The 24,954-nt window shown below is 39.4% G+C and overlaps 1 protein-coding gene across 4 annotated transcripts in view; it reads right to left on the bottom strand.

The window, feature by feature from the left end:
- Positions 1-24,954, bottom strand: part of EPHA4 (EPH receptor A4) — a 134,567-nt gene that overhangs the window by 100,348 nt on the left and 9,265 nt on the right. Inside the window, exon 5 of one of the 4 annotated variants that reach the window (XM_073218062.1) lies at positions 1,885-23,121. The exons of the other annotated variants lie outside the window; for them this stretch is intronic. Within the exon in view, the coding sequence (XP_073074163.1) occupies positions 23,045-23,121 (77 nt within the window). The 3' untranslated portion in view covers positions 1,885-23,044. Of the gene's footprint in view, positions 1-1,884; positions 23,122-24,954 lie in introns of those variants that run through there. 4 annotated transcript variants of the gene reach the window in all.

Genomic DNA, 24,954 nt, shown 5'->3' with positions numbered 1-24,954 from the left:
GAATGAATCTGTGCAAGAAGACACCTCTCATAAACAGTCATTGGGGTTCCAACTACCCAAAAGTGATTTTGGAAATTTCTCTGCCCTGGTCTGAGCTCTGATATTGTTTCTGATTCTCTTTCCATTTGTTGGTCTTCTGGCTAATCCACACCCAAGGCCTGGTGTAAACAAATTTTCCTTTTAACCAAATGCTTGGCTAACTCCAAAAAATCCTGAGACTTTATCTGCAAACGCTCCAAGTTCTGGCACTGACACCTAGGAAGATCTTCCTCCCCAGATGCAGATACCTGTGAAGCTGGAATGGCCTTCTTCCCCAGGTCTGGCTGAAGTGGCTGGAGTTCTGTGAGTTCCCCAACCTTTTAGAAAGAAGAAAACAACCAACCTACAGACTGTGATTCTCTCTGGAACTCAACATCAATTTGCTGACTCTAAGTTTCAAAAGTTGCTAACTTTTCGATTGGTTCTTTGTTCTACTGGGGCTACCACATGTAGCTGCTAACTTTATTTTATGCCTTATAACCAAACTGAACAGCCTTTCACGTCTGTGCAGTTGTGCTTCCAACTACCTTTCTCCCCAAAAAGTCTGTAATAAACAACTCATGCCTCTCCAGGAGACAGAACTGCTCTTCACTGGAGCACTTACATGATTTAATGTTTTTATTATCCACAAAGATCATTATTCACAGCACCCAATCTAAATATATGGGGTAGTGGCTGATTTCTACCTTTTGGGATTGACCTCCACCTAGATGAGCCGTGGCTCAGCACTTATTTGGATCCATAGACCTTTCTATTCCTACCAGGTTATAAAGAAACAAGTGGCCCTAATATTTCCCCTTGATCTCGCACTTAGTAAGGGGCCAGCAAATCTCTTTCAGGTCCGTGACAACCAGAGTCAGCTTTTGTGGCGTGGGCAGCAGCAGAGTTCACCAGTGGAGTCCAAATGTTATTCCTCCGTCTAAATTAAGAAGAAACCACCCGAAACATGCTAAAAATTCAGAACACAAACTCAAAAGTCAAAACTCTTGGGAGGTGACCTTAAAAATGTATACTTGTAGCAAGCACCCTAAATGATGCTGATGTACAAAACTCATTTTTGAAACCACTGGAGTTCATCATCAGAGGGAAAGCTCAGAAAGCAATCACTTTCCACCAACTTATACCATTCTTACACCTACAAAAAGAAACGATCAGGGGGATCACGCATTGACCTCGCAGGACAGTTTGAAACTCCAATTCTAAATAAACATCTTCATCATTTGTTAAGTGCCCTAAACTACCCATCTACAAGGTAATAAATCATCAATCATATCAAACCAAGGGCACTTTATTGCTTTTTTTCTCTTCAAACAAACTGATTTGCTGTTTTCTCCTTTTGTTTAAATAAAGCCAATCATCCTTTAAATATGACCTTCAAGTCAACTTTACTCTGAGACTTTCCTTATCTTTCTTCTGCATGCCTGAAGTGGCAGAACAAAGTTTTGGTAAACATTACAAATCCTCATATCAATGGCCCATTCCCTTTGGCTGGATGAAATATCTAGACTCTTGCCCGAGATCAATGGTTCTCAATAGCCAGAAAATAGTAAGCAATCGATGGCTATCTGATGAATGAGTCAGAGGAAGGGACCAAATCCCTCCAGTGCCCTTCAAAGTCTTTCCAAAAATCCAGCCTCTTCAGCCTCAGGGCAAGACAGCCCAGTTCTTGGTTCTGGGGATGTCAGCTCCTCTTCTGCCACCCTTACGTGTCTCCAGGTTACCCGTTCCTCCTCGCCTTTGAAGCCTCCCCAGGTAACTCTACAGTCAACAGAAACGGTTCTACCTGACCTCTGGCGGAATGGCACTCACTGGCTTATCATGTATTTTGACACTTAGGAACTTGAAGGCATCCTGGAGATGACCTATTCTAGCTAAGTCTTTTTTTACATGAGGAAACTGATGTGAGAAAGCTAAGAAATTGGTCCCTGATCAGGCAAGTAGATATTCTCAGAACAGAGATTAGAAACTCAGCCTCCCCCCACCGCAAAAGACTCTCAAGTAAATTGAGGGTCTTTTGGGAACTTGGGCTTGAGAGAAATTATGAATAAATGTACTAGTGCTACCCTTTCACGGAAGGCTGACCATCAGGCTACCTCCTCTGGGTGCCCTTCAGCAGACCCTTGACACTCTTCAAAGACATTCCTCCAAATCTCCATTAACTCCCAAATTGGAAAATCCCTCTATAGGACATAATTTGGCCAATTCCCTTATCTCTGAAAGAGGGGTATATTATTATGATGAGGCAAAAATTCTAAAACGTCCTAAATTAAGTGACAAAAGGGCAGGAGAAGTAAGAAAAGAGAGGGAGGGAGAGCAGTGCGCAGCTGACTCCACATTCCTGAATGAAGTCATTTTAACAATCATCTAGAAAAGCATCATCAACATTCAATTGTCTACAGATTAACCACCTATCCCTGGATTACACCCCCTTTTTCAAGTTAACCCGACTTCCTTATCTGTAGTGAATTTTCCTCATAAATGTACCGTTTCTTGAGCCGGGAGGACAAGTTGCTCCTGCTAACTGGCCTTGCTGCTGGTAAAGCACACATTTCCTGTCCCAGGACTCAATCTTTATCTGACTAGCATTATTCAAGGCTTCAAAAATTCTCTAATTTCAGAGATCTCTCAGTATCTAGAGTTTTTGTTTTGTCGCTTTTGTCTCCAGTTTGGGACGATGAAAAGCATAATGTGAGAACATGTATCAAATCTGAGAAACAAAGGTGCACAGAAAGGAAGCAAGGAATCCTGGTTAAGGGTGTGAATCAGTAGCCAGAATCTTCTTCAGGTTGAATCCAGCCTCCTTATGGATTAGCTGGGCACCTTTGGGCAAATTGCTCTGCCTCTCTGGACCTTCATTTCTTCATCTGTGAAAAGGAGATAATGAGTCACTACTTCACCGGGTTGTTGGTTGCAAAGAAATACTGAAAGTAAAGTGGTGAGCACACAGCCAACTTCTCTTCCAATCAGTACCCAGTGACCTCAACACAAATGATTTAAATTAATGACAGAAAGTTAAACAACTATAAGCCAAACCACCACATGCCCTGGGTCTTTGAGTGTATCTGTGAACTACCACTGACATTCATTCACCTATGCCTTCATTTACTCATTCATTCATTCAATAGCAACTAAGTGTCAGGCTCAGTTCTGAGTTCTGAGGAAGAACTAGAGTTTCGTGGAGGTTGCACTGTGGTTGACAGCTAAGTCCAAGAGTACTAGAGACCTATTACATCTTTTTTCCACTCATTGTTACCTTGCTCCAAAAACTTCTGCTGAAGCTGCATTCAAAACAAGTTAACAGTTACTCATGATGAGTCTGTTCCTCTGCAGTCACTTAGCGTTCTGGACTAAAACACAGTATCACACAGCATGATCGATCTTCTCATTGCTCAATGACCTTATCTATGAATGATTTGATTTCCAGAAATTAAATACATGTTTAAGGACAAAACTATCCACTACTAAGCACTTCTGAAAAGAAGGCATTGGATATTTTGGAAAAGACAGCTCCAAAATATTGGCAGCATTATAGTAATCTGTAAAACCATCAGGGGACGACCACTATCAAGGATACCTTTGCGGACAAGTCTCTGCATTTGTTCTTTAAAATAAAACCCTGTTGTATATTAGTGTTACACACACTTTTGAATAAAGATGCTACTCAGCAAAAACTGAGTGTAGCAAGTGGGCATGTAGCAAGTACAAAATGAGTAATTTATTGAATTGGACTAAGAGCCTAAAACATACTGGAATAAAAATAGATGTGTGAGCAGGGTTATAAGTCTTCTCTTCTAAGACACAAATGAAAATCTCCATAGGGATACAGCCCTACCTGTAATTTATTTCTACATTATTCTTGTGTGTAATATTATTGTTGGCATGTTAATGTATTGTCAAAGAATTCTAATCTAATGACATGGCAAAAGCTGTATTTGATTTGGGAACGTAAAAAGTGTGAAAATCAATTGAATTATATATCAATGACATGAAATGAGGGTCACCCGTATATTCTGGGTAATGTCGGTTTTCCAGAATGATTAGCAGCTTAGAGCTATTAGATTAATTACTGGAGTTTTATTCTTACTGTTATAATCAGTTGGATTTGCTGAAGGAAGATAAAGACTCAAAGCTCTTCCCCTCCACCCCCACCAAAGAGTGATTTGCTAGAATCCACATTAATTCAGATGATTAACTTATTTTCTTGGCACTTGAACTAAACCTGTGAGTTTATGCTGGCAAATAAAGTAAGTGCTGAAAGTTGAAGTTACTCTTTCTTGCTAGTTAATAAACCTGCAGAAAATTCAGCCTCAATTACACTCTTCAAATTTATGACATATCCAGTAACAAGACGGTGACAAATACTGATTCCTCACTGAAAATACATGATACATCCTATGAGTGTGCTTCAAAACTCAATCGGCTGTTTACAAATAAACAAAGCCATAGTGACATTTTTCCTTTGTACATTTGTTTATTCATTCATTTCAATAATCCCATACAGAGTGCCAGGGCAGAATAGGACCCTGTGTACCATCCTGCTTCAAGCATTATAGGGGATGCAAAGATTAACGAAATGCAGACTTAGCCTTAGCAGATTACATAGATTCTGGTACTCAACTACCATATACAGCTGCATCAATTCACTGAACCAGTGTATCCAACTGAAGGGGAAATGGGGCCCTAAAATGCAGTTTAAACTCTTCTCAACAAGCTCAGGGCCCTAACAGTGCCACAACAACACAATAGTAGTAGTGATCGTAGTGGTAGTATTAACAGCTAATACTGATTGAGTGATTGCCATTACTATGTTCCAGGCATGGTTCCGGTGCTTGACAAGTATTTCCATGTCTAATCCACATGACATCCTGATAGAGTAGGTATTATTACTAGCTACATTTCATATGTAAGTAAACTAAACACAGAAATTAACTGACTTTCCCCAAGTCAAGCAGCCAGTAAACTGTAGGGAGTTTGTTCACTTAAGTCATAGTTTCTGCCCTGAAGTAAGAATACGCCAACAGAAAGTACAGAAGTCACACTAGGGAGTGCCATCAAAATACTGGCCAGAGGTCAAAGGGAAAAGAAAGCACTGCCTGAGCAGCACCTTGAAGAATGAGTATCACTGTGTTCAGCAGGAAGGCACATGGGGAAGGTTAAACTACGTGGACAAAAGCCCAGTGGCTGGATGCTTAGAGCAGTGAAGGACCACTGAAGAAAGAGGTGGACCACCTTTCCCTGAACCAGGGGTGGGTTTCAGAGTAGGAGTGTCATGTGATCATGACACTTAGGTGGAGGAAAATTTAGAATCCCAGTGGTATGTATGTGTGTGTGTGTGTGTGTAGATGATTGATAGATAGATAGATAGATAGATAGATAGATAGGTATCTCCCATTGTATCATCCAGTCTATATAATGAAGGCTAAACAGGTTTGGAGGAGGGGAGCAGATAGAAGAGAGGAGAGACTTGCCATTATGACCAAATACTACTTCATTTATTAGCACTTGTCCATTCTTACAAGGCAATTTTCTTGATTAGTTCAATAAATTCTCTCTATTCAAACTAAAATATCCAGCTGTTGTTCTTGTGATTACTCAAGCTGCCACATGCAAAACAAGACAGGTTTACGTGTACTAGTGACACACAAGGTAGCCAGTGAGTCAAGCGCTCTCCCTCAGGTTGTCTTACATCTGACAGAAGAAAAGGATCAGTATATAATTTAAATAATTTGGCCAATGCCATTTAAATTACCAAACAGGACATTTCTGATCAAATTATTTTTTTTTCTTCTTTTGGTATCTATACGACCTTTTTAAAAGTCGACCTTACACCCAATGGGTATCCCACCAAGCCTTCTGTGCCAACTAGAGCTCTGAGCACAGGACCAGGGAAATGGCGAGAGCTTTTACTGAATCTGTGAGCGGGACAGGCAATTACTGTTGAATTATAATAATCTTAAAATCCCAAGAGACCAGAGCCGTTATTCCAGTCCCTCTTTCCAGTGAGGGATGCTTACTGGAGCCTATGAGGACGGACTGCCTCTACCTTCTGCTGAGCACTGCTGCGGCACAGAGCTTCCTGCTTATCTTTGATGGGTTGGCTGTCCAGGCACGTAGAAACCTCACTGACAAAGACAACAGAGGCAGACAGGATGTCATTGGAATCCAGAGGGAAAAGATCTAAAGAAACTGATGTAGGGCCAAATTACTGCCTAAAAATGTTGTGGAGAGCAAAGCCTTAATTGGGGACAACACTAAAATCTCAGGACTTCCAGCTAGAGGGCAGAGAACAGAAGCAGCTAGGGGTTCTAGAAGAATATATAAGTCAGGTGAGTGACCCACATTCAGGCTCTGGATGATTCAGAACAAGATTTTGTGGGATTGAGAAACAGGGAGGAGCAGCCTGGGGGTAGGGAACGGCAAGCTCATTCATAGAGGATTTTGGGATTGCGGCCAAAGGTGCTGCTCCCAGCGGGGAACTGGAATGCTGAGCTGGGAAGACAGACAAGAGTAGTTGTAGTTTCTGGGCCAGTAAAGTGTATGGGAAGCTCTACCACTACAGGCCAGCCGATGCCAATATTCATGCCAAGCAGAACAAGAAGGCAGTCTACAAGAGTAAAACGAATCCCTACCCAGCAAGTAGGTGATTCTGAGGTTCCCAATGAAACACTTCCTTGGTCTGCACTGGCAGAAGAAAGGGAAGGCAAGACCCACCACCAATAGTCAAACCATTCCGTACGCCGGCATGTGCAGCAAGAAGCCAGAGACGAGAGGTGCCAGATGTTCCCCAAAGTGACTCCAGGGTTACTTTGTGTGTGAAAGTATTTCTCTGCATTTTCCAAGTTCTCTGCAATGAACAGTATTAGTTTCATGGCTAAAATATAATCCACTTAGTAGGGGGAAAAAATGAAAAATAATAGGGTTTTCTTTTTCATATTGCTAAGAAGGACTTGCAGAAAGCAGAGGGCACATTCTAGGTTGAGGAAATGCATCCATGGTCTCACTGTCCTTGAGGACTACCCTCTTTCCAAATGACAAAGCCTTTAGACTAGAGCCAGCATGTGCAGGACTCTTTCACTGAGAAAGAGGGAGGCAAAAGGAATAGAATAGGGAACGGTGGGAAAAAAAGGGTGGAGCATTTTTCCATATTCTGTCCACCACTGGAAAAACAACTGGCAAGATGTCTTACTTTGTTTTAAAATGCAGAAGGTGCAAAATCAAACTGGACAGTGAATTCCATGGTGAATACCTGGGTCCTGGGAGATAAGGGCAGGGAATGCTAGGATAGGCACTTGGATGACCTAGTTTAAAGGTATTAAAGCTCTGGAGCATAACAAGATGATGAATTTTAAGGTCACAAAACAACTGATTACATACACAGCAATCAATGCATTTAACTCATAAAGGAGAATTAGCCAACCCTATAGGGACTTGAACTCCTGGTTTCTGTGTGTGTAAGTATTTTAAAGTCTATGCATAGTCCATGAAGTCATTTTCCTTTCAGATGGTGAAGGCCTGAAGGCATTCTGTAAAATTGTAAGACACAGTGTCTAAGCGATTATATAAAAACAATCAGCCTCATCAAGCTCACTTTAACAATGTCTTTTTGAAAGGCAGCGTTTCTCAGGGTTTTAAGGGCAATGGTGTTCCCTGGATAGAGGGAGGAAAACCTTACATAGACATAGAGGGAATAATTTACATCAGGCAACTAAACTACATAATCCTTTATATTAAAGAGTAGCTGCCAACAGCTGTCACAGGTGGCCAAAGCATCCTAGGTTTGTTTAAAACAAGCATAAAAATGAACTGAATTTGAAAATGACAAGAATGGCTTTGTTGGCAAAAACCCTGAGAAGGTAAATCCTTAAAAAAAGTTTTCTCGCATGCTAGTGTGAAAAGTAAAACCACCTCTGCTTTGGAGTTCATTTCATTTAAGAAATTAACATCTAATAGTAGGCTATTTCTCACTGTTCATTTCAAGCTTAGTTAGGCACGTATTTCAAAACTGAGACTTTTTCAGTGTGTGTACCAAAGCTTTTTAAATTGCATATTTTTTTTTACAAACGAACAGTATTAGAAAACAATTAAGGATAATTTCAGGATTTTGCTGTGAGGATATTCCTGGCAACATTATTAAAAACACCAAACTGAAAGCAACCTAAATGTCCAATGGAGGACAGGTGGAGAAATTGTGGTATATCCAGGAAAGAGAAAACTCTGCAGCCATTGAAAATGATGTTATAAAGTTCTACTGATAGATCTGGAAAGATTTTATGATCATGCTGCATGGGGAGAGAGAGAGAGAGAGAGAGAGAGAGAGAGAGTGTGTGTGTGTGTACGAATGTACATGTGCAGCCATGTGTGTTAAATACACCAATAGAAATGAGAATAAGCATGACTCATTATGTGGTGACATTATAGATGTCTTTGCCAGTTTACTTGCCTGCATTACCACGTTTTTCTACAAACAACACACATTTCTTGTGATTTTTTTTCCTCACTGTAATAACCTGTGATTCATCAGTTCCCTTGAACATGGCTTAAAATTGTATTTACTACCTCTATAAATAGGGGTTTCTATTCTGTAACTTGGCAGCGATATACACAATAAAATGAGAGTACAATTAATGAGAAATTTGTTAATAGAGCTATTAATTAGCTGAAATTTTTTAAAAATGACATACTAAACTATCTCCTTAAACCAAAGACATAAAAGAGGTATAAATAAATGTAGTATGTATGTAAATCATATGAATTTTACTGCAAAATCAGAACTATTGGTATCTGTATTTTGCAGAAGAGAACTACAAAGGCTTAAAGGGATTACGTGATTTGTGAAAAGCCCTAGTCACCAGGGCCCAAGCTGTAGGCTATCTTAACAAGAAACCCACACAGGCATACATCGATAAATAAAACACTCCAAGACATGAAAACAGAAACTTGATACAGAGGCTGAGGCTTAACAATCTGCCACATGTTCCTATGTCTTTTACAGACCAAGGAGAAAAGCATTTTTTATCTCCTGTGATGGACTCGATTATGTCCCTCTCAAAAGTCACATGTTGAAGCTCAAATCCCCAATGTGTCTATATCTGGAGTAGGCCCTTTGAGGAGGTGGCTGAGGTTAAATGAGATCATTAGTGTAAGGCCCTAATCTCATTAAGACTGGTGTCTTTTACAAAAAAGAGACACGAGACATCACACACACACACACACACACACACACAGGAAAGGCCATGTGAGGACATAGAAAGGTGGACTATCTATGAGCCAGGACGACAAACTTCACCAGAAACCAACCCTGACAGCACCTTAACCTTGGACTTCTGGCCCCCAGAACTGTGAGAAAAATACATTTCTATTGTTTAAGCCACCCAATGTGTGGTATTCTGTTATGGCAATGCAGGCAGAACAAGACATTTTCCAAAGAATATCAAACAAAGACCTCTCAAAAATTGTTTTTCTGCAACGTCAAATTCAGAACTGAAAAGCCGAAAAGCCAAGTAAAAATATGACCATCGTCCCTTCCTGGACTAGTAGCCTCATCCATTCACATAATCTATGTTTAGGAAGTGTGAACTAATCCTCCACACTGCCACGCCAAACCTCCAGCCCCTAAAGTCACCTCATCCTCCAGGACTTTCTTAACCTAAGACGGAATCCCCATGTACTGATGGACCAAGCCTTAAACTTGGAAGTTACTCTAAACTTCCCTGTCAGACTTCCCCTAGGTTCCACTGGCCCCTGCATCCGTGGTGTTTTATGTTGTACACATTTTTGCCTACCCATTGACTGGGCACAGTAGACGCTTTAGAAATGTTTATGGTTGAAATTAGCTGCTGTTCAATACTGTTTAATTTTCCAAAACCTTCTCTCACACCTTATCTCCAACAGGACTCAGCACTCCCCCTCCTCCAGGGTCCTCATCTGAGCTTACTTCACTTACTATGTGTAGAAATATTTCTACAGCACTGCCCACTCCCTTAGACCTCCAACTCTTTTGGAAAGGAAGAAGTGCAGAGAAAGACATGGGGGACCCCAGAATGTACTGACACGGAAAGCAAAACAGTATAGCTAGGGATTCCAAACCTGTCTGCGGGGAAGGAAAACAATTTACTGAAATCCCAAAGACTGCACTGAAGGACCAAGTCTGATCTCATTTCAGAAGCCTTGGACTGGGGAGTACACATGGGTCTAGGGGACTTAGTTTCGCAAGACCAACTTTAAAGATACGCGTATGCTACTTTGCCTTGACAGCCCACATCTTTTCGGGCTTGCCTGTTAGCATGAGCAAGAACGCAGGACTCCAGGAGCCAGTCTTACTCATTTATTATATATTTCATTAATTTGAGCCTCAGTTTTTTCATCTGTAAAATCAGAAGTATGAACTAAATAAAAGATTTCTAAGACTCTTCCAACTTGAACATTCTCCAGCCCTTAAGAAATGCCCCCACTTCGCTAAGCTACAGCACGGGAGAGGGTTTCTCGCTAAGTCTGACAGCAGCAGAGCCTAAACTAGTCCCTCTTCCCACCAGCCCGAGAAGGGACGACAAACAGCCATCCAAGATGTTTCCACTTGACTATAAAGAATTATTTGGGAAGAAACTAGCTTGTATGTTAAATAACTGCCATATTAAAATAATGACCTCTCTTATTAATTAGGATTGTGTTGCAAGCAACATAAAGTCTGATTCTAAATGGGTTAGTAATTCAGGATAACCATTTTTAGGGCTGAAAGGTGGTGCTGTGCTGAAGCCACAAGGCAGCAACACAATGAATGGGAGAAGAAGGTGGAATGGATGTGTTGGTAGGTGCCAAAGGAATTGACATATACAGCAGTCCCCGCTTATCCACAGGTTCACTCACCAGTTTCAGTTACCCACAATCAACGGGTCCAAAAGCAAATGACCCTACTTCTGAGGTATAGTCAGAGGTCTGAAGTATCCTAATGCTATGTCACAGCACCTACCTCATTGCCCTCCAATTAATCCCACAGGCACTTTACCTTAATACCTGGATTCATTGTACAGCATTTGAGAAATCAAAAAGTTCTCATTTGGCTATAGGCTGTCCTCCTGTTACAATGAGATGATGCTCTGCCTTATGTCAACTTTGGTCGATGCTGGTAACCTCCCTCCCTGCTACGATACAGAGTCAAAATAAGAATAATTTGTGCAGTAACATACCCCATATCAAGATCTTCAGCCTTAATAATTGCATAGTCACATTTTGCTCTTTGCAAGGCCATCTGAAATAATACAAAGGCCATCCGTTGGCAGATGAGTGTTTGACAAAGCCTGAAGTAAACACAGGGCACTGTTTACGTAAGTCTCTAACTCAGGCATTTTAAATAGTCTCCTTACCTGATAAGAATACAAGGTGGATCCCATATTGTTAGTTATGGGGAGAGGTTTCCTTCTAACAGTTCTTACCAGGGGAAAATATGGTATAAAGTTGGCAGGTAAGTAGGCTGGAACCAGTCTATCTGGTTTTAAATCATCTTTTGAGTAAGCTATGTGGCCATGAACGTCTTTCCATGCCTCAGCTTTCCCAACTGGAAAATGGGGACAACAACAGTATCTGCCTTTTAAGGCTGTTTTAGGACTAAATAAATTAAAGCCAGTAGAGCACTTGATGGATAGCAGTTGTTACAAATGCTTTTGTAAAATGTTAGTAATTCCCTCCAATTCCAAAACATGTTTCCATTTCTTTTAATTGATGCCTATGGGGAAACGTATGCTAATGATTTTGAGATGCTATGGTGTAACTTAGATTTCAGGAAAATAAAAATAGAGGTTGATAGCTGGGATTTGTTTGATGAGGTTCTTTACCTTTTCCATGCTACAAGATCCTAGACCTAAATTACCTGCCCTATAGGAAATATGAAGGATTTAAAACAGGGCACCAAATGCCCTACTATCTTAGAATCTTAAAAGTTGTACGTTACCTTACAGTTTGTTTAGTCTGAGAGATTACAACCAAGATTTAAGTCTCCATGCCCCAGGGAATTTGGAAATAGGAGGGGAAGCTTTGGCCTGCCACAGTGACTGGAGGATGCCACGGGCATTTGGTGTTCAGGAATTAACTCAGGATGCTAACTGCCTTGCAATGTGCTTGCCCAGTGTGCACAAAACACACCAGCAGCATTTGGTAGGTAGGGTATTTACTCAAGGAAGAATCACCTTGCCCAAAATGACAGGGATGCCCCTTTTGAGAAAGACAGGGCCTTCTCCAATCTCTTACTGTTTGGATACTGTTAGATGTCCTGGGACCATGCAGCCAGTGTGAACACGTCCAAAGACGTGGAGCTCATTGCCTCCAAAGACATCTCACTCCACTCTTGCCTAGCTCAAAACACTAGACTGTTCGTCCTTATACTGAGGGAATATCTGTCCTCTAATGTTCACTCTGCGGCCCACAGAATAATTTGTTTGGTTAAATGAAAAAATGAAATTCACCAATCCTCAAAACCAACATAAAATATTTACAAATTACTATGCCAAAGTTGTGACTCTAAGGAGCACCAGATGTTTCTAGAACAGTGGATCTGTCATTCTGTTTTTTTCTCTCTCAGTAGAGGAGAAAAAAAGCACCACAGCCCAACAGGGCTGCATCCACATTCATTCTGCAGTGTAATGCAGATAAGTGGGATATTCAATCTATTCTCAACTAGATTTTCATTAAAATCCAACCTCCTGATTAATGTGTAGGTCAGCCATGCCTATCACTAACTCCAGGTTTGATGATCCTACCACCTTTACTTGTATGTTTAAGGTCTAAAAAGTAATGAGAATTCTCAATAATTTAATTGTGGATGAGAGCAATGTCACATCTTTGCTTTTTACTCTCAAGTCAGCAGAGGCTGTGAATAGGGCAAATCAAAGTCAAGGAACATGTCTACTCTCCTGAGTTTGAAAGCCATTCATGCGATTGACTGAATAGGGTCCCAGAGCCAGTTTTCCTTTTTGCGGTTGTTGCACTTTAGTCCAGCAAACAAACATACAGAGAAATACTCAAATCATAAGTGCACTGTCCAGAACCCGTTTTAATAGTGAAATCTCTCAAACTTGCAGGAAAAAGTTGGGTCTCATGCACATTACCTTTCTGCAATTTTCATAAAAAATGGAGAACGATCAAAATGAACTTTATAAATCAACTATGATACTAAAACCTGCTGAGAACTGGGAGAGACAGAAAATATGTATCTAACATCACTTGGATATTTATTAAGATTCAAAATAATGAAATAATAAAGTTTCTACATTTTACTGATAGTTGAACAGGTGTCACTCCCTAGGTAAGACAAACATACCTTGTCTTATTTAACTTTTAAGTATACCCATGAGGTAGGTATCATTATTCTCTTATCAAAAAGGAGAAAACCAAAGTAGAGAAATTAAATAACTAGCCCATATGACATCATATGTGATTAAAATTAAATTAAAGCTGTGATTAAAATTAAATTCTTACTCCAAAGCTCTGGCTCCTCCTCATTATTTTCAGTAAACAAGCAGAATTCATGAAACTATTTATCAAAATGGACTGCCACCTAACAGCATTATTTTTTTCCACATATGCAAAGAGTTTATGGATTGTTTTTAGAAAAATCTACTAATATATTCAATATAAAAAATACAACACAACAAAAAGGTCACATAACAGAGATACTTGAAGTAAAATTTAACAGAATTCAACATTTGTTATTGTTGAGAAATGTTTAGCAACTGGAATATTATATTAAGGAAGTATCTCTCAGAGCATACATCTACTAGGCCCATTAAAATTGGGCATAAAATAAAGATGCTCACATCTACACTGTTAATTTTTACTGCTCTGAAATTCTGACCAATGTTGCAAGATAAAAATCAGAAATAAGGGGCCTAAGTTTTTAGAGAGAAGGAGAAAATATATAATTGCTTGCAGTAAAAATGACTGATTCTCTAGAAAACCCTGGAGAATTAACTGAAAACCTATAGGTATTCACAAGACAGTTCAATAAACAGATTGGCTGCAAGATAAACTTAACAAAAATCAATAGCTGTTCTGTAGATCCAGTGATAACCAGCTATAAGATATAAATGGCAGAACAGGGAGAACTCAATCAGTTTCTGTTATAGTCATTATCTGTGTAAGTCGACATTCCCTTTTTGGGAAAGGGTTTCTTTTTAGTGTACCTATTTTTTGTTTTAAGTTGCAATAATAGTCGTGATTTCTAGAAAGTCAGACATTACTCTTTTCCATTAAATGACTCTAGGAGAAGAAAAGGAAAAGATCTAACAGTGAACTTCAAAAAAAAATTTCAGTGCAATTGCTACAGTCACAGTGCAGGATTCACTCCTTACAAAGTACCCATTTAAAAATTACTGCAATAGTTATAGCTACAACATTTTGCAAATGAAGATCCCAGAATCCTTTGTGAAGGTTAGAATACATTGTGTTCTTGGGTTTATTTTAGCTAAGTACAGTAGCCATTTTTATCCTATGGAGGAAAACTTCCTAAAATGTTTTCAGACTCTCAGATGGAGTCTTTCAAACCTTTTATTAAAAAAATACTTCACGCATGCAAAGACAACATTCTCATTTTTCCAATAACATTCTCATTTTTCCATCAACATGAGTTCCTTTGGAACAAAAACACCACACTTTTATGTTGTTTTCCTGTAGCCCTGCATTAGCACTAATTTAAAACTCTGGGGTACAAACAGGCAGTTCCTAAAGAAAACGCTTCAAATGAAACCTGAATGCTCAAATATTACTTTCAGAGGCACTTCTTTGTTGGCATCTCGTTAGAGAACAGAGTAACGAAATCTCGATTTCTACCATTAGTTAATTAGCACCTTTTGCATCTTAAGAACTGGAAGCATTACAGTGTTAATTACCTACAAGTCCATGTCAAAAACCAGTTGGCTGAAAAAAAAACAAAAAACAAAAAACAGTGGCTGCTTCTATTTTTTTTCTTATATACAGGTTCACAGCACCCTTAAAAAAACCAAACCTATAAAATATTCTCTGTACACAAGCTAAATGTTACAAAATGTAGTGCTCGACCAGCTAAAGGTGAATTCAGTCAACGAGTGCCCTTATTGATCTCTTATTTCTCCCAACACTTTTCTCCTAATCCTCTCCATAATTACATGAACTGCTAGAGCTTTCCTGAGCTGTCAATTCCTCCTGCATCCATTTTCAAATGGCCAGAGGAGAAACAGTCTGGGCACTAGATCAAACTGTCAACGTTCCCCACTTCGCAAAGAACAGTCCTCTTGAAATCTCCGGGCACATCTGTGAAGGGCCTCCTAGGGTTCTTCAAAACTCTTTCCCCTCCACGGAGGGCAAGAAGAGTGGAGGAGCCAGAAAGTATTGATCCATTCTATTAACATGCTAATTCGCTTGGGGGCTGCTTCAGTCATTGCCAAGCTGGACACTTCAAAAGGAAACTGTTTTTCAAAGTGGAGATGTCTTTTTCAAACACTTAAAACAAATGAATCCAACCATCAAGTTCACAGTGCAATGTGAAGGAGGCTAGCCAATTAGACCTGGGATCGTCATACATAGAAAGGTGGTCTAACATTAATTGATGGGAACAAAAAGTCTGGAAGTTTAAAATGTATTTCAAACTTCTAGCCTGTATGTGCATCATATCGAATTAGGAAGTAGACCGCTGAGTAGCCTACATTAGTGCTTGGAATAAAAATTAAAACATACAACTAAACTGATATAGAACATTAATAACACTGATATTGATGAATGCTTGGACATTTCCATCAAAGATAAAAATGGAAAATAAAACTGATTATTCATTTAATTAAACCTTTAACTGGCAACATACCATTAAAGCTAGAGCAAAAGAGGGTGTGTGGGAGGAATAATAGCACCATTATCAAAGAATCTTTGTCTACTGCCTTTGTTACCTACTGCCTATTATTTCATCAATGACACAATATAGATAACACTACAAGACATAATTAAGTGTGCAAAGATCACAAAGTATTTCCATATGAACTTTGTCAAATTTATTCATCAAAATTAATGATTTTGCTCATAGTTTCCAGGTTATGTATTTCTGGGCACACATAGTTAGTTGTGAATGGTTGGTTACTAACGGAAAGAGTCATGTAAAAGAGACGGCAGCACTCATAAAGAAGGACCCACTGTGGAATGCGATAGCTGGGAAACTCGGCATCTTAAATGAGGAAAGTTCCTAAGGACAAAAGCCCATGAGAAAAGCATTCTTAACTGAGCTGCTCTTAACTGATCATGAGGTTGGCCCATATTTACCTGCCATGGTATTATGGGAGGAAATCAGCATTCTGTTAACCTCTGACCCCTGGGATCTGAAGCAGACAAAGGACCAATCTGGAGCCCTGGGAGAACACAGCCAAATGTCAAACAGCAGGGAAGCGATTGTTACGGAAACATTTGGCTTGGGCACAGCCAGCTTCATTGGGGCAAACCGCTATTCACAGAAACAAGCCATGAAGAGATAACGCCATAAAATATGAACAAAATGGAACCTTTTTTGCCTTGCTACTAAATTGTTAGCTTTATGGGACTTCATGCTGAACAGTATGAAAAAAATCCAATTTGCTTTGAAGCGCATTAGTCTGTCTAACATCCTAATTATTGTTTACATTGCCATTTGCCTTCTATTAAGAATCGAATAATTACCCAGCACTTCATAGTTTAAAAATACAAGCAAACAGGATTATCTGGGTAATTAAGAAACTGTACCATAGCTTTGTACTGCTGAGGAAAATATCTGTACACGTAAGGGAAATGATAATTATCAATCAACTTGCTTCAAATGGTATTTTAAGGATTTTGAACAATTTGAGATCTGTAACTTATTAAGAAGAGGTTAGTAAGATCACCTTTGAGAAGTGTGGGTCTGCTTAAATCCATCCTTAGAAACAAGAACCAGATTAGCAGCTGAATTTTCTCATCCACTAATGACACCAGAGAACATACCAAGTACAGAGTCTTCTGCTGTTCTTTAATCCTAATAATCCATCCCAAATGGACTTTGAATACTATCATCGAACTTTGTCAGACCATGTGGAGTTATAGCAAAGCTCTTCCACATTTAGTTGTTGTTTTAGCTGACCCTGCCTTCACTTAATTACACTGCAAAGGCTGTTTTCTGCCCTGTGAAATTAGCTTAAACTCAAAACTAATTGAACTTCAAAAACATTTCATGCAAAGTCCTCTTCTTCCGTTTTATAGAATACATATGACCATGGCCTTCTGAAGATAGTGCCTGTTTCAAGCAGAGTGAAGTTTGCTGCGTTATATATGCAATATGCTTGTGTCTCCATTCTAGGAGGATAAAGCAAAGGTTAAGTAAATTTGGTGACATCGGGTGGGATGGGGAGACAGGAATTCAGAAGCCAATACTCAACCCAAAGCGAATACACATATGGAATAAGGAACAGAATTATAGCCAATACACCATTTAAAGAACTGTATCTGGACGTGAGTGAATATAAGGTATTTTAATTGGAATTCTAGGTACGAAAACTGACAGATTCATTCAGATGTAGAAATACAGATGAAAATACCCACGGTCATTTGTACATTATACACTTCCAATTATCTATGTGTTGAAGGAATGAATGGATTCCAGCCCACTACTGACCTAAAGCCCATTATCAGAATGTCCTGAGATCTGACAATTCTTTTACAAAAAATTTTATCTTTACACTTTACAATTTTTTTTAAGTCCTTTGTTGGGACACTTCTAAACATTCCTAGCATAATCGGAATAGTGCCATCTACTCCTACCTCAGAAAGAGCAGCAAGATTCCAGCTGAAGCTGTCAATATTAACAGACAAGCTGAAGGAATCACCAGAACTAGGTTCCTTTCCAAAGGTCAAAATAAAATGAGCAGCAGGAACTTGGGTAGCTTTCCACGGGGCAAGGGGCCGGGGAATGACAACTGGCCCTGGTGTGTGTGTTTTGGTGGGGGTGGGGGGTGGGGCTGGTGCACAAAAAGAGCCCTGTGCAAATAGCCCCCTCTCTGCCTACCGCCCCCAATCTCTGGAAGCATTCAAATCAAAACCGAATTAATTTGCATGGTGTCTAAATCATTGGGTTCTGCATAAACAGGAGACTTTGGCGGGGTTTTCCAAAGGAAGCCCTCATAGCCTTTGTGAAAGGGGGAAATGGGTGTGCTGTTTTGCATGAGGGAGCATACAGAATATGCAAATGAAGAATCTGCTGCCTAGAAAAGCAATCCTCGGCAGACAGCTGACGACCCGCGTTCACCCAGAAAACGCTGTGTCTCCCAAGGGAGTTGTAAGCGGTACCAACGCATTGTTTCCCAGGAAGCCGAAATAGACCCTGAATATTCATAAAATGTCCATTTAGTCATGGGACTATTAATTACCCTCCAGATCCTGGAACTGAGTGACCTCACCTGCTCTCCTCCCCAAATACCGCTCAGAGGTACCAGCTGTAAGGCACACAATGAGAAAGGTTTTAGGCACTAAGTGAAAAAGACAGTCTGGCAGGGTCCCGGGGACAGCTGGGGCTTCTTTAATCATTCCTTCTCACAAGCACAATAAAACTAAAGAGAGCGCTGAGCCGCATTACTGGACACAGATAAACAGTTCTTAAAAAGCTAAGAGCTACAAATTGCCACCCAATTTTATAGAAACATCTAATGCGTTGAATAAATAAAATGCCATTCTCGTAACCTACCTAAAAGTCCCAGATTCTGAAAGTTTTCAGAGCTTTATTAATTCATTTTCATTTTCATTTTCAAAGTGTCTGCAGCAAGACAGAAGTGCCTTCTATGTACCTGCCCGTGACACAAAAAAGCTGATGGGCCAGTGCGCTAGTTCCCAAACTTTTCGGTCTCACGCCCCCTTTACACTCTTAAGATACTGAAGATGCCAAAGTGCTATCAATATTTACCAGTAGAAACTGAAATGGAGAAATTAAGCAGTTATTGATTAATCCATTCAAAAATATCCATTATAAACCATCACATGTAAACACAGATATTTTAATGAAAAGATAATTATATTTTCCAAAACAAAATCAATGAGAAGATTGACATTGTTTTGTTGTTTTTTTGTGGGGGAGTGTGCAAATCTCTTTTAATGTCTGGCTTAATGAAGGACAGCTGGATTCTCCTGTTTGTTTCTGTATTCAGTTTGATAAGGTATCGTGTATCAGACAGCCTCTGGAAAACTCCACTCATGAGAGAAGAAAAAGGCAAATGGTATCATAGTATTATTAGTAAAGTCTTGACCCTTGCAGACCACATGAAAGGGTTTGGGGAACGCAGGGGGAACACACTTTGAGAACCACTACAACAGTGCAGTAACTTGGGGAACAGAGAATTTGATCAATGCATGCAAGGTCAGCCATTTCACACCACTGCCTACCCTTGCTTATGTGTTGCCATGGTCAACACCATTCCTGCACGCCCCAGGCCCCTACAAACCCAACACAAAACCCAAAACACCTCTACTATGGAACCTAATATGAGCTGCTTTCGTTGTTGGACAGCCGCTGATAAAATAGCCCATACTGTCACCATCATTCTAACAATAAAATAAATAATAATTTACACTTCCTAAGTGCTTAATGATTCTAGGCACTGTGCTAACCCCTTTATTCTAGGTATACATGCTTATACATGCGTATCATACACAACAACACATTACTGCACCAATTTGCAAATCTGAACTTGAGGGCAGGAGGTTAAGTGTCCATGATCCAAAACTGGTTAAGCAGCACAATTAGAAACTAAAGTCAAGTCTCAAACTACAAAGGCAGGTTTTAGCCATTTTGTTCTAGTAACTATGTTAACTCATGTGCTACAGAGATTTCTGAAGGCTCAGGCCTAGAGATAATTCATAAACACGATGAAAATAGTTAAGACACAATTGAAGCAGGAACTATAAACAAGGACCTCCCCTTAATACATTAGTCACATGCAAAGATTCTGATATATCATGTTGACTCCATGAAACATTACTCCACCAAATAAATATTTAATATGAAACAGGCCATGATTCCTTATGCATTTATTTATTCATTCATTTAATGAACATTTAATGAAACCCCACTATGTTCCATAACCATCTCTGGTGTTACTTCTCTGGTTATATCGGACTGCACCCCCTCCACTTACATGTGCACAATAAGGAAGTTTTAGTAAATTCACTTGTCCAAGGTAAAACCAGAAAAATAGCAAAGGTTTAATCATTCAATCTTTAACAAAAATGTACATGTATGATTTACAAACTAGTGTATTTATTAAAAAATATTACCAGGAAAAACTAAGACAGACTGAACATGTACCAATGAGGGAAAAATCAGTTTGATATATACATACCACAGAATATTAATTATCAATTATGAAGGATGAGGGAAATAGTCAAGTGCAAAAACAAGATGGCAATTAAGAGGATGATTCTATTTGTTTTTGTTTTTCTTCAAATACATGTAAATAGGTATATTTGGGTTCCTGGCCAAATTGTAGAGTGGTAACTCATAAGAAGTTGGTAAGAGTTTGAAGAATGCAGTTCTTTGGTAATGTTAAATTCATCAATTAAATGCAAATATAAATAAAAATCCAGAAAGCCAAAGTTGTAAAGCTGAATGATATGAATGAAAATCTATGGCAACCACCTCTGTTTTGCACAGCAGTAATTGGAAATTCATTTATCAACCCTTTTCTCCTGAAGACTCAAGTCTTAACAGGATCATTGTGTCTTAACTCATTCTTGAAATGTTTAAGGAAGCTCAGACTAAAGTAGTTATCAAATCTTAAACAACATATTAAAAAATCCCTGTTTGAGAAAATGTCTATGTGCCTGCCGCTTTGGTGAACCCAAAACAGAGACCACTGCATGATTCACACTCACAAAAAAAGCCTGGTTCACACGAAGAAAGGAAAATAAAAAAGTATAACAGAAAAAAAGGACAATAATTAAGCTCTGCTCTTCTTGTATATAAAGAATTTCGTCTTTCAATGATCACAGCCAGGCTTCAAAGCTAGAGATAAAAGCAGCTATGTGATTCAAGCAATTGATTCTTAAAGACATGACTCAAAGGTAGAAAAGAAATTTCAAAAGTGGAAAGGATATGAAACAGCATCTCTCTGAACTATATTTTAAATGCTTCCTTTCCAGTACCTTCTCCTAAGGTCCTTTCTATTAAGGAAAACCAAGTAATTTTTTTTTTTAACAGCTCTCTTTTCAGGCCACAAATCTGAAATGTTTCTGTGTTACAGCCATCAAAGCATTTTTACCATGTTCTTTCTCAAAGGAGGCTGTAATTAAGATACTTTTGCTGGAATGAAGGCATCAGATAGGTAAGGCTATGTAAGAGAGGTTCTAGACATATTTGACCCCAAACAATCTTACGGCACCATCGTGTACTTCAGCAAGGTTTGATTCCTAACCCCAGCTTAACTTTGCCACAGTTGCGATTATTTGGTCTTAAGAGCAACTCCATAAGAATGTTTTCATTTCATTAGTATTATTTTTATATATACGCTCTGAAAATACTGCTTATTAATATTTCACAAGGAGTAAATGGGACTTTGATTTTTCAGCTTTTTAATTAAGCAAAAAATAAGTTGATAAAGAATTGTTTCCTTACTTCATTCTGCTCAATATTTCTGAAGTAACGAAAACAACTCTAAAACATGTGGAACATTTCCTTCCTGGGGGAGGGGGGGCATGTGGGGCTGGCAGGGGGTGGTCTCTGGGGCGGATTTTATTTCCTTTTTCTGACAGCCTGAGGAGACCCGGTAACCAGACTACCTAAAATAATTATTGATCCTCTGTACCCACTAGGCAAGTTCAAACTGCTGCTAACACCAGCTCTGCATTCTCCTGGCAGGGACAGAAGAGTGGCTGGTACCCTTTGTTGTCCCGCACAGACGGAGACAAACCATTTCAGAAAACATTATTCAAGAGCACAGTGAACTTGCAGCTGCTTCAGAGGGCAAGCCCGCCATCCCCCTGCCACTGCTGACACTTTTGACATAGCTCTTCATCCTCCCATCTCCATTAGCATGTACTGCTTGGCGGTAAGAACTCCAAGAGGAAGTGTAGTTCTGTCCCCAGGGTCCCTGAGGATGCCGGCAGATGACCAGGGTTGGAGCCAAACAACAGCACACCCCAGGCCCCCACCCGCCCTGGCCATTTTTGCCCGAGGATCCTTTGTCAAACATTTAAGATCTTAATCCATCTTCACTCTGACCTCTCAGACCCCTAGGAAGATGGATGAGGAAGTGGGTGACCTTTCACCTGTCCTTCTATTCGTCCTGCCACAGTAGGCCCACTGAAAAGACAATTGGGGGGGCCTGCTGCTAGAGTTCTCAACACTTGCCAGATCTCCTTTATGTCCCTTCTTAAGCTCTCTTTGCAGCCGGGTCTTTCTGGTCCCGCCCCCAAATCACTTTTCTCTCACTCAAAGGGAAAGTTCTCTTTCCTACAGGGGACAAATAAAATGGCGTTCCTAGTATCATTTTTGACATGAACTGTGAAAATGGACATTATTCTTTCTTAGGGCAGGGGCAGTGCTTCCCATCTACAAGAGTGGCGGGGACATTCCTTTTTAGTATTTCAGCTCAACATCCTTAAAAGTCAACAGCTGTGGCACTGGGAGGTGCAGACTGATGCTAACATTAACATCCTTTTAATGCTTTATGATCTAACCAGTGACTTACCTATCTATGGCCTCAATCCAATTATGATCAACCCATTTTACAGATGACCAAACCAGAGCTCAATGGACTTATAAGACAGGCTCAAGGTCACACAGCTTAGTGACCAAACTGAAAGACATTTCCTTGGCTCTACGTGAAACCCCAGTAATGATGGCAAGGAGGCAGCCAACCGTTTTTTATAACTTCTAAGATTTTTATAGCTTTGAGTCACCTTTAAAAAGCCTCCCTCAAGTTTGAAATTTAAGAATTCTTGTCATTCAAGTTTTTCCTTCTTCCCTAAATTCATCAGATTCTTACCTGGTAATATTAAAAACAAGTCAACAGATGGCAGGATTTTGTGCAATAAGTTTCTTCTCAAAAGAGTTCATCATTTTATGAGTAACAAAGAAAATACCTGGGAAGCAGGAATAAAAACAATGGAGACTCTCAAAAATGGCATAAAACCTTCCCTGTCCATCAAATACCTAGCCTTGTTTAGGAACAGTCTGCTCAGAATTAGACTGGACCTAAAACACTCAGCCCCACCCTTCCACGAACCACATGATTAACTGGATTCCCAAGATGATTTCCATGAAACAAAACACTAAAATGTTCAATTGCCTTTACATTCACTTCTCCCTCCATCTTTTTCTCTTTTTCTTCTAATTTGGGTTGTAAAAATGTCAAAAAGAGTTTCACAGTGTAGCGATATATGACTTATGGGGCTCGGTGACAATTGAAAATCAATGACATTAGATACAAAGACATATACTAATGCCAGAAGCATGCACATTTGAGCAGGGAATGGAAGACAATGGTATTTTTTTTAAATATATATATGAATCTTGACATGTGAAGATATGCAATCCTGTCTTACACAAAAGGAGGAGGCAGAATAATTTACTAGTGTGATGTTGTGTCACTGCCCTGCTCACTCAGCAATGATGATTGCAATTTAGGTGCCAAGAATGCACTCACATGTTTTACTAGTATTAATACCAGAATATACTTGGGGGTTTCAATTTGGTACAGCTTATCTAGCAGTTGCTAGGTAGAGAACAAACAAAATGACAAGAAATTAATCTCTGTTAAAAAAAAAAACAACTCTAAATTCCTACTTTAAAATTTTTTATATTTTTTTTTGTAGATAAGTTTTTAATCACCCCAATTCCACACTCAGAAATGACTGTTAATAAGGGGTGAACATTATATCAGACATCTCCCTATGCATAGGGAGATAGACTAAATGTCATTATTAATAATAAGCATTAAATTTTGAAGTTTAGACGTTTTACCTTCTTATTCTAGCTCAACAGAAAAGGTAACTAGCCTTTATTCTGTTTATTCACAATTAAATTAAAGGTTAGTGATTCCTAAAAGTATAGCAAATCAGGAATGACACTTTCGAAAAAGTATAAACTATGAAAGTAGAAATGTATCACATAGTTTATGACAGCAAACTGCCAAAAATGCAACTTTCTTTAGGTTATAACTGTTTATACCCGGTCAGTCAAGAGGATTGCCCCATAGTTAATCCCACCCTGTCATTAAGATGGTTGAAATGCCAGACAAATTGTTTGGCAGTCAGTTATTTCGGGCTCTTGAAGCACCAAATCAGATGAACCATGTGGCAATCAGTCTACAGCTCAACAATCACCCTGAGAAAAGATTAATCTGAACGGTTCCACAGAAGGGTCAGAGCTGCACTGTTTAGCAGTAAGCATAGTAAGACTGGCACCTACAGACTTGATAACCACTAAAAAGAAATACCAAGCAAAAATGAAACACCTTGGGATAACTAATTTTCTAAAGCCTTAATCCATACATAAACACAAGCAATCCCTATAAATATGGATTACTCTCACCCCTCCACAGAGACAAAGCTGCCACAAAGAAAAAACTTCACACTAACTCCTGAGAAAGGAAAGAAGGAATTGCATGCACTGAACTTAGGTGAGAAAATAATCACCTTAGTAATATGATAAATAGTCATTAACAGGATTAAAAACATGGAGACTTCTTCAAACACTCAATAACCAAAATGGACCACAATTTACTATTGCCTCTGACCTCAGATCAAGTAAGACTCTTACTAGCAATTTATCAACTCCTCCGGGAAATCAAGGGGTCTTGGCATCAAGATTAATTTCACTTGGAGACCCTATCAATGGATGCTTAGTGGAACAGAATGCACTTGATATTGTGTCATTCCACTTAGTTGAGCCACATCTACACGGGTCCATTAACC

The sequence above is a fragment of the Manis javanica genome, chromosome 12 (genome assembly GCF_040802235.1).
Source record: "Manis javanica isolate MJ-LG chromosome 12, MJ_LKY, whole genome shotgun sequence".
NCBI lineage: Eukaryota > Metazoa > Chordata > Mammalia > Pholidota > Manidae > Manis > Manis javanica.
The sequence above is the reverse complement of the archived record's forward strand: the minus strand, read 5'-3'. Positions and strand labels throughout refer to the sequence as shown.